Here is a 14,090-nt window from a genome sequence, read left to right as displayed (position 1 = left end):
TGATGGTCATCTTTTATCAGGATATGAGATGCCAATTATCGGCAGCACATCTCCCTGTGTAATTAGTGATGTGCTGCTGATAATCAACAGAACTGAATGAAGGTGGGACGGCTGTGGTAGCAATTGTTTCCCCACATTCAGTTTGCATAAGCCTGTGTAATCAGGCCGGTGCAAATAAGCGCCATGTATGCTTTATCATTCATTGGCGCTTGCACTGCCAGAACTTCACGCAGGGCCCTTAGAACTGTTAAAATGATCCAAAGTCAAATCTCCACAATAAATAATAGTATGTCGATATAGGATCTTGGTACCTACTGGAATATTACTGATGAAATAAAGTTGAATTCTGTCATTGGACACAACTCATTGTAATATCACAGTGTGTAAGATGAGATTTCTAAGAAGGAGTTAACCTTAATTATTATCTGTGTATTCCTTTTTATATGGAAAGGCTATACTGTATATTTGTTTAGAAGTGTAACAGTACCATGTACAATTATTAATCTCTTCTTATGTAGCAGAGAGAACTTTGGACTCCTTTAGACATCGAGGGGTTTGACTGCCACCTCTGCACACTCCTATCGCTATACTTTTATTTGTTGCAAATATTTGAATAGGAAATATATTTTTTTTAATTAATAATTCAAAAGCTATTAGCAAATGTTAGCATCACTGGCTGCAATACTATTTTCCACAGCAGTATTTGTATGTCTGGGAGTCATGTATACTATAATCTAGTAATATGTTTAGCCTAAAAAAACACAATCCAGGTAATTGCTATGAGATAAACATGGAGCCTAGAACTGCAATCCAGACTCTTATCTTCACTTTGTTGTTTAACTTATGTATGTTAACAATGAATGGTGATAAGTTCAAGGTATGTACTAATTTATGCAAACAAGGGTCAAATGGTCATCCTGTTCTGTCTGAGCAGCACAATTATCAGTCTTGATATCACAAAATCAGCAGGAAAAGGCTGACAAGGACACCAGTTCTAGAGCTAGTCATAAATTCTTGTATGGCCAACAGCTATCCCTCCCACCTTGAGATGGGTAAGGCACCTCATTCGGTGACAAGTTTTCCCCCAAACATTGTCTGTTTATCTAACAACTATCTAATGTGTATAATCAGCTTAACATTTTGACTACAGTACATTTTTGGGTTTCGAATTGGGCATCCGCATGTGAAGCATTGGAGGAACATCAGGAATGGGTGCTGATGGAGGACCAAGGAAGCACTGATGCCACAGCTGCAAGCTGGTCTAACTAAGCTGTAGTGGTTAAAGTGAAGTAGATGTTCTCAGCATAGATATGTGACTGTCAAACTTGCTTCTGTGTAGATCATAGTAATGTATTTTGTAAGTTGTTCTGTAAGAACTGAATATATGCAGTGAATAGATGAATATACAGACTGAGATTGCAGATTTGTTTAACCGTTACTGAAATCTATGGCTATGAATATTTATTTTTACAGTATAGTTTATAAAACTTACTCTTGAAATAAATAGTAGGCCTGAAATAGGCTGCACTACTGCTACAATGATAGTTTACTGATCCCACTTATTCCTACAGAAACCCCTCATATGAGCCACTAGAGGGCAGTAAAACACGCATAATAAATGTATTGCAGAAGTTTTCCATTTCATTTGGTCACTCAGTTTAAGGACAGTAGCTGAGAGTGTTTCAGCTATTTCTGTTTCATATTCTTAAGGTGCGTAGTTTTAATTTGTGATGTAAAATATATTTGGAGACATTTTGAAATAATACAAGAGAGTTAAGCTATAATGGCTAATGGCCCAAACAAAGTATAAAGATTCAAAAACATATAGGCAAGTATTTATATAGATATGAGCCAATTCTATAAGACCCCATTAGTTGTCATGTGAGGAATTTATGAGTGGCTTTGCCATGTGTGAAAAGCAGTGCTAATGATGATACTAAAACATTTATTAAGACAGAGATTGATAATGTGGATAGACAAGTAGATAGATACAGTAGATAGATATATAGATGTAGATAGACAAATAGACTTGCTAAGGGCAGGGTTAAACACTTGCCTACCATATTTAGGTTGGGGTTGCATTACTAGAAAGTAGCTCAATGCATGCACAATGTGGAATAGTGTTTAAGCATTGCCAGGACAGCCCAAAATGTGTTATCCTATCCACATTATATTATAGAATTATATGCAGCCACAGCATGGGGCTTATTGGTAGGACTTTAACTCATCTCTTGAGTTCAATGGGAGTGCATGGAGGCAAAATTCTAAAACGTCTTGTCTTTACCCTGCATTACTGAAGATCTTACCAGCTCAGCCGATGAGCTTAAATAGTCTGCAAAATAGTTTTTCTGTCTTACAATGAACTATGTTTTATTAAATATATATATAACACGCACACAAACACTTTGATATCTCTAGACCTCTTCCCTATGATACGGCCTGACTACTGCAACAATCATGGAGACTTGTCACACACATAAGAACTGATGAAGTATATACAATATAATATATTCATTTGTTTGACTGACTTGCTGACATATTGCACAGGGCTTTACAGACATTATCTACATATGAACTAATATGGGGAAGTAAACAAATAGAGGTTAAACAAGCCCAATTTTATTGCATCTACTATGTGCATTTTTAATGGTAGATATATGACTTATCTGCTGCATACAGGCGATTCTATATCATCTGCAACACATTGCAGCTACAAACGCTTCCTAAGGAAAAGTCTGGAGATCTGATCACATTGCTGGTGCCTGCTGGAGGGCAGACACTTTCCAAACTTCATGTACCATCTGTAAGCACTTTCACAGTAACGCACTGTGCTCTCGTGCTGAAGTGGTTTAGTAGGAGTCAGGAGAACACATGGATCCTCCATACAGCCCCATAGACCTGGGACAGTCACTACTGACAGTCATGTGCTGTCATTTCAAGAGAAATTACACACACATTTATATATATATATATATATATATATATGTATATAAAATATTCCAGACTTGAAAAGTTTATTAAAGTCCCTGCTATCACAATCAGATTACAGGAATGTATGCCCCCACTGATACGAGGATGCCCACTTCATCAGTTCATCTACATTTTATAACCCAGCCAAGCTTATCTGCCATTGCATCGGGTACTACTAGATTAAAAGCGATGTCTTAGTCATTAGTAGACACCTAAAAGACTATAAAATGTAACATAGTCGTTTAACTTCATTTTAATGTGTTTTTATAGAGATTACCTGCAGACCAATACAGATAACCCATGGTGATATCACTATGAATTGCGCCAAATCTCAAAACTCAGCTCTGCTATACCCAACACACTTGGCTATGTACAATTTGTGAAATAGAAGTTTAGAGAGAATATTACACTATACCTACAGACAGAAATATCCAGGGTAAGTGCTGGCTGTCTAGAAGTCAATCAGATTTAAGGAAACAAAAACCAGGAGGGATGAATGCTAACAATATGCATGGGATCTTAGTTACAGGCTGGGATCTTCAGTAATAGGATTTTCTAGACATTCCAATTACAAACTGATTACTGATGATGCTCTGAGCAAATAAACTTAACTAGTAGAGTGCCGGGCTGTTGTATGTCTACTGCTTGAGGCTGTGTATGCAGACAGACTCATTACAAGACACTGATAGCGTTGGATCAGGATTAAATATTAGCATATTCAATCAGAGCCTGGGGACGAATTGGTATTTTGGTCCTAGAAGCTAACCTTTCTAAATAGTAGTTAGTGGGATACTTCGATTTAATGTTAAAAGCTGAGAAGCCAATAACTTGCAGATATGTGTGCAGGAGTTTATGGAGGGTGAAACAGAGCTGCCTCCTTGACGCTGCCTGCCACTGGTGTGGTCTGGGCTTAATCTCAGTTTAAATTGTATAGATCCATCGGTCATAAGGTGAAACTGTATACGTTTCACGTATTAACCAGCTCAGTCAAAACTAGACAAAGAAACGCTCCATCTGTATCTGATAAGATGGGTTCAGTGTTTTATGGTCTAGTACTTGATCAGTCTGTAGAAATCTTAGATAAACTTATAGGAGCCACTTAAAGCAAGTATTCTATGTAAAGCCCAGATATAAAGTGTTGTCAATCTCAATAATCATCATAATTAACACACAAGATATTTAAGAATCTTGGAAGGCGTTTATGAAATCAGATACGTCTGTTTTGTGGCTTGGTGCAAGTCATGGCGATTGCAGCATTTTGTACGACATTACGATATTTGGTGATCCTCGCCACTTTTCAAAGTGATCTATGTTTAAGGGCGAAAAGTGAGATTAGACCCGGATTATGGCACACTTACTACGTGTGACTTTTGCAAAAGTCGCAAAAAGGACGCAACTCCACTCCAGTCAACCCCCTGGTGTTCTTTGTACCCTTTTCAAATATATTAATAAGGTGCACCGGTTCATAAATTTGGCACAGACACAAAAAGCAAAGACAGACTTAAAAATGACGCAAAACAACTGCAAATGATAAATGGACCATCTTGTGTCTTATTCTTCAGTCATCTACTTTAAGGACCGGGATTAGGAGATAAGTCATAATGTGTCCTTAAATTTCTATGTGAGTTGTACTTTAAAGCCGCATCACCACACTAAACGGACATTAAAATAATAATACTGCCTTTATAGTCTAGTGAGGGGAACACAACTTCATTATACTAGATTCATTATAAGTATACAGCCTCTTCAATATTATATGTTGAAATACAGAGACCTTCCTAACATGGAGTGGTAGTCTTTGTGGTCTGGTTACTTTTACTAATGATACAGTTACAGGTACTCATTAATGGGGCAGGTGCATCTCTACGCCAGGATTTAGCTGAACTAATAATAGAGGAAGGACCCAGCCCTGGAGAACAGGTGAATATTTGCACGCACCAGCAGTGACACTTACTTCTTCGATGTCGCCTCCCTCTAGGGATCTGTTGACTTTCAATGTATTCCAAGAAGTTCACAATGATCAAACACAGAGAAAGCAGTCGCAATTGCATAGTAACCTTGTAATGATTTTCCCCCTAGCTTCTTCAGTGTGGAGTGGAGTGTCTTTCAGGTCTCTTCTTCTTCCCTCTGATACCAACACAATCCACAAGGATTTCCAGAAGATAAGTGGACAGGACAATTAGTGAAACAGGATGATAAGAGGACTATTTGTGCATTGTAAGATAGACAGAGTACCTTACAAGGGATGTGGCCAAGTCAGCAGATAGAGTCCCTGGGTGGGATGCAGGTAGCATGTTGCCTACAACCAAAGTCTATGCTGGTAGCAGAGGTCCGAGTAAGAAGTCTTCTTGACAAGATAACTCCAGCACACAGGTGGGATCATCTGTCACGTTCCAAAAACCACTCACCTCCTCTGTGAAGTGCTTCCTACATCCATCTAACATCCAGGGTCCCTGATTGCCAAATGTAAGGGATACCTCACCAGAAGCCCTGCCAGGTAAAGTCATGCAGGGGATCCTTTGATGCAGGAATATATCAAATCCAAACTTCTTCTGTGCTCCAGGGATCCAACCAGAAGAAGTAAAGAAGCATCAGAAGGCAGCCTGCCTTATTGTTATATATGCATATATACTCAGCTATCACAACCCATAGACCCTGTCGACTTACTGAGGCCAGAGTGCCTGGTATAGGTTACTGTAAATCAACTGCCTCCCCCTTAGCTGACTGCCTACTCTCACTGGGCTGCACTCTATAAGACTGGCTGCTTCTGTCAGACTCCCCTCACCACACCGATGTCAGTGACTTAACCTCCCCCTATCCCTCTCCACACACCCCCTCCTCTCTTTAAAAGAAAGCTGAAGATTAAGTGTGCAAGTCAATTACAATGGGACGTGGGCAGTGCTTGGGGGAAAGAAAAGTGTAAAGGGAAGCCAGTCCTAGTCTGTGCTCTGGGACGAATTATCCCATAGAGCGAGAGGGGTGAGATTTATAACTGCAGTGTAGAGGTTACATAAAGCATACAGTACCTACAGTACATAGAATAGCTGCATAGAACAGAACCCTGTACGCCCACAGTTGTAAAAGAGCTGACTTATTGAGGGTTGGCTAAGTCCGTGGTGGTATCTGATTGCAGTCATATGTAAAACCACATATAATACCATAAATGATATTATAAAATGCTAAAAACTATCAAAACATATGATAAAAGCTATCACTATAAGTTGCGTCAAATCACGAACTGAGCGCTGCTACATCTGTGTGTGCCTCCAGATACATGCACACACATACAAACTGGATGCTTTCACTGGATGGGAAAGTAAACAGAACACATCTGGCTTATTCAGGTGAAGGACTGTGTGGAGCTGCCCTGGATCCTGTGTGCACTGCGCTTGTATCAGTCACTGTCCTTCTCAGCTTTCTTGTGGTCTCTCAACACGTTTCACACATTATATGGCTATGCTAACACTTTCCTTAACTGGTTTTATTTGTGGGTGACTGCACCACCAATGTATATGTGCATTACCCCGAAATCCTGTATGAGCTTAATGTGGTGAAGTATCCATTACCAAAGAAAATAAATAGTCACAAATGAGGGCAAACTAAAGCTAGAAGTCTTATTTGTTTGTCCTGAACTTGATATCTTAGAAATTTTAATAGGTTCATTAGATATAAAGAGGCTTGCGCTCATTCAACAGGTCAAAGAAACGGAACACAAATTTAATAATTGTATCGATATATTAATCGTTAGAATAGCTACATAAACTAAAACATATTTAATAACTTAAATATAACTGCTATTATTATAACAAATTGAACAATAAAATAGCTTATTACTATTATCGATACTATCAACATCAGTTATTATATAGCAAACAGTAATAAAATCTTATATGGCATCGGTACATTAGGTATAATTTTACTACACACAAGATTTAGCACTGGTGTTTTTTACCAGTAAAAAAAGACAGAAGGGTTTTATTTTGGCCAACTGTGATTTTTGCCACATTTTTGTGGCTTTTTTTTTGCCAATAGTCAGTCTCACCACTAGAGTTTACTCCGTGACATTTTTTCCCTATAGAGATGGAGTTGTCAAAATGCCTGAAAAAAATGAAGAGCTACAGGAAGCAAGAAAGACAAAAAACACCACCTAACAAAAATACGAGGAGCAAAAAAAACGCATGTGTGTCCTGCCTTTAATATTTCCCATAGACCTTCAGTTAACAACTGGAGCTGGTGCAAAAAACGCCACTAAAAGTGCAAAATAATGCCAGCGAAAAACGTATGCGTGATAGTACCCTAATAGTAGAAGAAAAAGTAATGGTAATAAAACTATTATTAATAGCAGTAGTAATAGTTCTAAAGCTGGCCATATACATAAGAACGTAATATCATATACACATGATATAAAGGTCATCATTGTTTTAAAGTTATACACAGACGATCATTTGCTGAAAAAGTGATCTGCCATGTTGGATTTTTTTTAATCCCTCACCGGTCAACCATTCACTTCTTTGCATAAGCTCACTTTGTTTTAGGCCTCCTGCACACGATCCTATCTGTATGGATGGTTCGTGTGCTTCCGGCAATTGTTGCGAGACCCACTGTAAAAAAAGCCGATTCTTGTCCACAATACAGACAATAATAGGACAGGTTCTTTAATTTGCGGCCCGGCTGCATGGATGCAGAGATCATATGGATGACATCTGTGTGTTATCCTTTTTTTTGCAGACCCATAGAAATGAATGCGGATCGGACTTAAACCAAAAATACGGTCTTGGGCACGAGGCTTTATTCTTTTATTTAAACAATATCTCTGATCTCTCAGTTTACACTGGCATTTTTGAGGACTAGATCAGTCATATGAAAGATTCGACATAGGATTGATTGACCGCATTTTGGCCTATTCTGATCTCTTTATTTTTATTTATTTATGTAGCTCCCACATATTCTGCGGTGTTGTACAGAAATTGTCAACATACACATTAGTCCCTGTCTGCATTAAGCTCACATTCTAAATAATAAATTAATCTGTATGTTTTTGGAATGGGGGAAGAAACCAGAGTACTCGGTGAAAACCAATGCAAAACACGGGGGCAACATGCAAACTCCATGGAGATGTTGTTCTTGGTCAGATTCGAACCCAGGTCTAAAAGGCAACAGTGCTAACTACTGAGCCACTGTGCTGCCACCATGAGCCATTATTAATGTATGGCCAGCTTTAGTACTGAATGCTAAAATCATTACCAGATGTCATACAATGCAAACCAGAGTAGTGGTGAATTTTTAATGAAAATATGTTTATGTAATAAGGAAAAACAGGCATATATTTCGCTTGCTTTATATAGCCAGACAAAATATTGCAACCTTGCACGAATGTGGCTGTGTTTTAATATAAATAGTTTTTGCCTGTTTGCGAACTCTTTCTCTTTCAGTCATCTTCCTGGTCATTCATTAGCCTTTTTGTCTATTTGGGAATGTGGGAAAATAATCTCATCACAGACACTTGGAAATGTAAATTATAGTTATTTTGTGCTCTGTATATCAAAATTCCAGTCGCAGTAATGACACTTCATTTAAGAAAAGAACTGTCATGTCCAACGATAATGGAATAGGATTGTTCTCCCGCAAAGTAAACATAGGAAGATAGATGGGGAGGTAAGAAATTACAGGGATTAACCTCACCTTCCATATGCTAATCCGTGCCTTCTTCCACAATGACACTGCCTTAGGTGATAAAGTCATCACATGAAATACTAAGAAGTTTATATATTGCTATTCAAACAAGGTATGTGAAATACTTGGTTGGAAGTGCTTCCTTTTCAAATTCTAATTAATTGACTATAAAGTTATCAAAGTCATTGGAATAGTATTTTTAAGATTTGTTGCTTAAATATTATAAAAACAAGCATCTAAACAAAATAAATAATAGCACATAAACCCCAATAATTGCTCAAAAATAATCCATAAAGCAATAGTAAGGTTTATTCTAAACATTGTAAAGCAAACTAATGACTGATAGTATGAAAAAAAAAAAAAAAATTCATTTTCAGGACATGAACCATATTGTTTAAAAGAAGAAATACATATTGATGTTGTGACCTTAAATAATGTACACCATGTACATTTCATAGGTAAATGGTTCCCTTTATATCATTAGCGGCTTAAATGTCGTAGAACATGTCTCTATAGAAATGTATAACTAAAAATGCTAAGCTGGTATCATAGACTAGAGATCAAGAAGGTGGTAATCATTCTAAAAGTGCTGAAATGGCCAATCTAGTGTTCTCCAAAGAGTGGCTATTGGTAGCATTTCCAGCATACTCTAGGCTTTGATTTCTGCCAAACCTATTATAGACATGTTTTTTTAATACTTATTCATGCATGTATGAATCTTTCAATGTGGCTTTTGTTTTATCGAAGGTTTGGGCCATAGACAAAAATGAAAATAACCTCTGTAAGCTAGTCCAACTAAGAAAATATGAATAATAAAGTCAAAATAGCTAACTGAAATAACAGCAGACACAGCTAGGCAATCATAACGATTGAATTTAATTCTTTCTATAAATCAGTCACATTTATTTCAATCTACACCAACAGGTGCAGTTACATGTTTTAATATATACAGTCATTGGTAATCAAAAGTTTTCCCACCCCTGGTCAAAATTACTGTTACTGTGTACTGTTAAGCAAGTTGAAGATGAAATGATCTCCAAAAGGCATACAGTTAAAGATTAAACACAGTTTTTCAACATTTTAAGCAGTATCAGTGTATTATTTTAGTTTTGTACAATTTTAGAATGAAAAAAGGAAAGGAGTACCTTGCAAAGGTGTGGGAACCGAAGAAGATTTGAGAGCTAAGATAACTTTGACCGAGGTCTCAGACTTTAAATAGCCTATTAGGGTTAAGGTTTGTTCATAATCATCATTAGGAAAGGCCAGGTGATGCAGATAACAAAGTTATTTTGAAAATGTAATAGATGAAAATGAAAAATTGTTTTTCGTTAAAATTAAAAGGGAATGTGTCTAACTTTATGCCTTTTGGAGATCATTACATCTTCAACTTGCTTAACTGTTTACAGTAACAGTAATTTTAACCAGGGCTGCCCAACCTTTTGATTGTATTTACCTTTTGATTAATTGTGATCATAGCTTATGTACACCATTTGACAGATATCACATATATTCAGGTAGTCTTAAGATTTTGATAGGTAGATTTGCAGATCATTGCGTATAAATTCAATCGTTCAGCAATCTGGCAGTTAAACCAGCCATCTGGGTGCCCACCTCTGTGCTATGTGACCAGAATTACAATTTCATTCCAATTTTAAGGAATCCCCATATGTAAACATGTTGTTTTTTTATTTCAAGATTTGAAGCAAATAGTCGCATGATCAAAGCCATCCTTATGGACAGTGAGACAAAGGCTAAAATAATAAACTGATAAATAAGCATGTTGATACAAAAAGTTAAATAAACAATCTGATACAAGATGTACAAGAAAATCCCTGAAACCCAGCACCAGACAATCCAGAGATCTTGTCAACCATCTACAGAATTCCATCTTAATCTGAAATCCCGTAATGGTTCCAGTTTTTAGTTTCCAGACACAAAAATAACAGTGCATACAGTGCATACAAATAGTCAGTGTACAGCTTATGTAAATTTGATGTGCCCTCAAAATAACTCAATACATAGTAACATAGTACATAAGGCCGAAAAAATACATTTGTCCATCCAGTTCGGCCTGTTATCCTGCAAGTTGATCCAGAGGAAGGCAAAAAAAACAACCCTGTGAGGTAGAAGCCAATTTTCTCCACTTTAGGGGAATATAAAATTCCTTCCCGACTCCAATCAGGCAATCAGAATAATTCCCTGGATCAACGACCCCTCTCTAGTAGCTATAGCCTGTAATATTATTACACTCCAGAAATACATCCAGGCCCCTCTTGAATTCCTTTATTGTACTCACCATCACCACCTCCTCAGGCAGAGAGTTCCATAGTCTCACTGCTCTTACCGTAAAGAATCCTTTTCTATGTTTGTGTACAAACCTTCTTTCCTCCAGACGCAGAGGATGTCCCCTCGTCACAGTTACAGTCCTGGGGATAAATAGCTGATGGGATAGATCTCTGTACTGACCCCTGATATATTTATACATATTAATTAGATCTCCCCTCAGTCGTCTTTTTTCTAAAGCGAATAACCCTAATTTTGATAATCTTTCAGGGTACTGTAGTTGCCCCATTCCAGTTATTACTTTAGATGCCCTCCTCTGGACCTTCTCCAGCTCTGCTATGTCTGCCTTGTTTACAGGAGCCCAGAACTGTACACAGTACTCCATGTGTGGTCTGACTAATGATTTGTAAAGTGGTAGGACTATGTTCTTATCACGGGAATCTATGCCCCTTCTGATGCAACCCATTATCTCGTTGGCCTTGGCAGCAGCTGCCTGACACTGGTTTTTGCAGCTTAGTTTGCTGTTTATTAAAATTCCTAGATCCTTTTCCATGTCAGTGTTACCGAGTGTTTTACCATTTAGTTTTACCATTTAGAGTGTTTTACCATTTAGAGTGTTTTACCATTTAGTAATACACAGCCATTAATATCTAAACAGCTGGAAACAAAAGTGAAAGTGCAGTATCTGTGGATCACTGCAGCTGAGTAATGGATTTAAGGTGCTCTTGGTTTATGTGACCCACCCAGTCACAGAAAGGAATACAAAATGATATAGGATAAACCAGGCACTCAAGTATGGAGTAAATTGATAAGGATATTTATTCCCACAATGACAGTAAAATATAACAATAAAATTCACCAATAAAAATCACTAATAAAACACTATAAAACACTTAAACCGTAATAGCAGCAATATAGGACATGTGCACTAGATAGCAGCAATAGACATATGCATTAATTGATATAAAGCAGCATTGGACATATGTGGCTTGTAGATACTGAAGTCGTTGGGTTCAGAAAACAAGGAAAACGCAGAAAAACCGTAATTGATAGCAAAGTCTTATAAGCGCTTCTTTGGTTTCGATAATACTGAATTTGCACAGCGGTGGCGTCCCACCGATTTGAGCAACTCTGTTGCTAAGTTTTACCTGGCCAGTAGTCTTTCTTTCTCCTACGTCCGGATCTGTGGAAATTCGCTGTGAGCGCGGTGTCACCTGGATATCCTACTCACCGAAGCAATGTCCGTGGCTTTATTAGGATTCCTCCGGTGTTCGTCGCTCTTAGTCACAGCTGATGAGTTCTTGGAAGTCCAGGGGAGCTATTTTTCCAGCATGCCGGTACAGGGTATTAGACCATACGCGTTTCGGGGTTCTTTGAATGACCCCTTCCTCAGTGGTAACCCTGAAGAGTTTCCCCACATCCTTTTATATGAAATCTTGGAAAGAAGCAAGATCCGGACAGGATTTCGTCATGCCAAAATGTGGAAAACTGGATTTGTCCAATGAAATCATTATATGCGTTTTCCCTTGTGCGATTCCTATGGTCTGGTTTTTGCTGCGTTTTTTTGTAATAGATTGCGTTTTATGTTCCACTGCTATTTATATATTTTAAGTATTATATTGCAACTGAAATTATGTGGCATATGATTTATTTTACATTTAAATAGCAGTGGAACATAAAACGCAATCTATTACAAAAAAACGCAGCAAAAACCAGACCATAGGAATCGCACAAGGGAAAACGCATATAATGATTTCATTGGACAAATCCAGTTTTCCACATTTTGGCATGACGAAATCCTGTCCGGATCTTGCTTCTTTCCAAGATTTCATATAAAAGGATGTGGGGAAGCTCTTCAGGGTTACCACTGAGGAAGGGGTCATTCAAAGAACCCCGAAACGCGTATGGTCTAATACCCTGTACCGGCATGCTGGAAAAATAGCTCCCCTGGACTTCCAAGAACTCATCAGCTGTGACTAAGAGCGACGAACACCGGAGGAATCCTAATAAAGCCACGGACATTGCTTCGGTGAGTAGGATATCCAGGTGACACCGCGCTCACAGCGAATTTCCACAGATCCGGACGTAGGAGAAAGAAAGACTACTGGCCAGGTAAAACTTAGCAACAGAGTTGCTCAAATCGGTGGGACGCCACCGCTGTGCAAATTCAGTATTATCGAAACCAAAGAAGCGCTTATAAGACTTTGCTATCAATTACGGGTTTTCTGCGTTTTCCTTGTTTTCTGAACCCAACGACTTCAGTATCTACAAGCCACATATGTCCAATGCTGCTTTATATCAATTAATGCATATGTCTATTGCTGCTATCTAGTGCACATGTCCTATATTGCTGCTATTACGGTTTAAGTGTTTTATAGTGTTTTATTAGTGATTTTTATTGGTGAATTTTATTGTTATATTTTACTGTCATTGTGGAAACAAAAGTGAGTACACCCCTAAGTGAAAATGGCCAAATTCTGCCCAATTAGCCATTTTGCCTCCCCGGTGTCATGTGACTCATTAGTGTTACAAGGTCTCAGGTGTGAATGGGGAGCAGGTGTGTTAAATTTGGTGTTATCGCTTTCACACTCTCTCATACTGGTCACTGGAAGTTCAACTTGGCACCTCAGGGCAAAGAACTCTGAGGATCTGAAAAAAAGAATTATTGCTCTACATAAAGATGTCCTAGGCTATAAGAAGATTGCCAATACCCTGAAACTGAACTGCAGTACAGTGTCCATGACGATATAGCAATTTAACAAGACAGGTTCCATTCAGAACAATTCTCGCCATGGTCGACCAAAGAAGTTGAGTGCACGTGCTCAGCATCATATCTAGAGATTGTCTTTTAAAAATAGACGTATGAGTGCTACCAGCATTGCTTCAGAGGGTAAAGGGGTGGGAGGTCAGCCTGTCAGTGCTCAGACCATAGGTCGCACACTGCATCAAATTGATCTGCGTGGCTGTCTTCCCAGAAGTAAGCCTCCTCTAAAGATGATGCACAAGAAAGCCCATAGTTTGCTAAATTCAAGCAGACTAAGGACATTGATTACTGGAACCATGTCCTGTGGTCTGATGAGACCAAGATAAACTTATTTGGTTCAGATGGTGTCAAGTGTGTGTGGCGGCAAAAAAGGTGAGGAGTGCAAAGACAAGTGTGTCTT

General features: G+C 38.2%; 1 protein-coding gene and 1 long non-coding RNA gene across 2 annotated transcripts in view; one reads left to right on the top strand and one right to left on the bottom strand.

Moving 5' to 3' along the window:
* The window catches only part of RSPO3 (R-spondin 3), a 108,116-nt gene extending 102,414 nt beyond the window's left edge, over nucleotides 1-5,702 (bottom strand). The window contains exon 1 of the mRNA XM_044290681.1: nucleotides 4,925-5,702. Coding sequence (XP_044146616.1) covers nucleotides 4,925-5,021 — 97 coding nt within the window. The 5' untranslated portion in view covers nucleotides 5,022-5,702. The remainder of the gene's footprint in view (nucleotides 1-4,924) is intronic.
* Nucleotides 1-14,090, top strand: part of LOC122934990 — a 276,400-nt gene that overhangs the window by 85,571 nt on the left and 176,739 nt on the right. The window lies entirely within an intron of this gene.

Source organism: Bufo gargarizans, chromosome 4 (assembly GCF_014858855.1).
Source record: "Bufo gargarizans isolate SCDJY-AF-19 chromosome 4, ASM1485885v1, whole genome shotgun sequence".
Classification (NCBI taxonomy): domain Eukaryota; kingdom Metazoa; phylum Chordata; class Amphibia; order Anura; family Bufonidae; genus Bufo; species Bufo gargarizans.
This window is presented reverse-complemented; position numbering and strand designations above follow the sequence as displayed.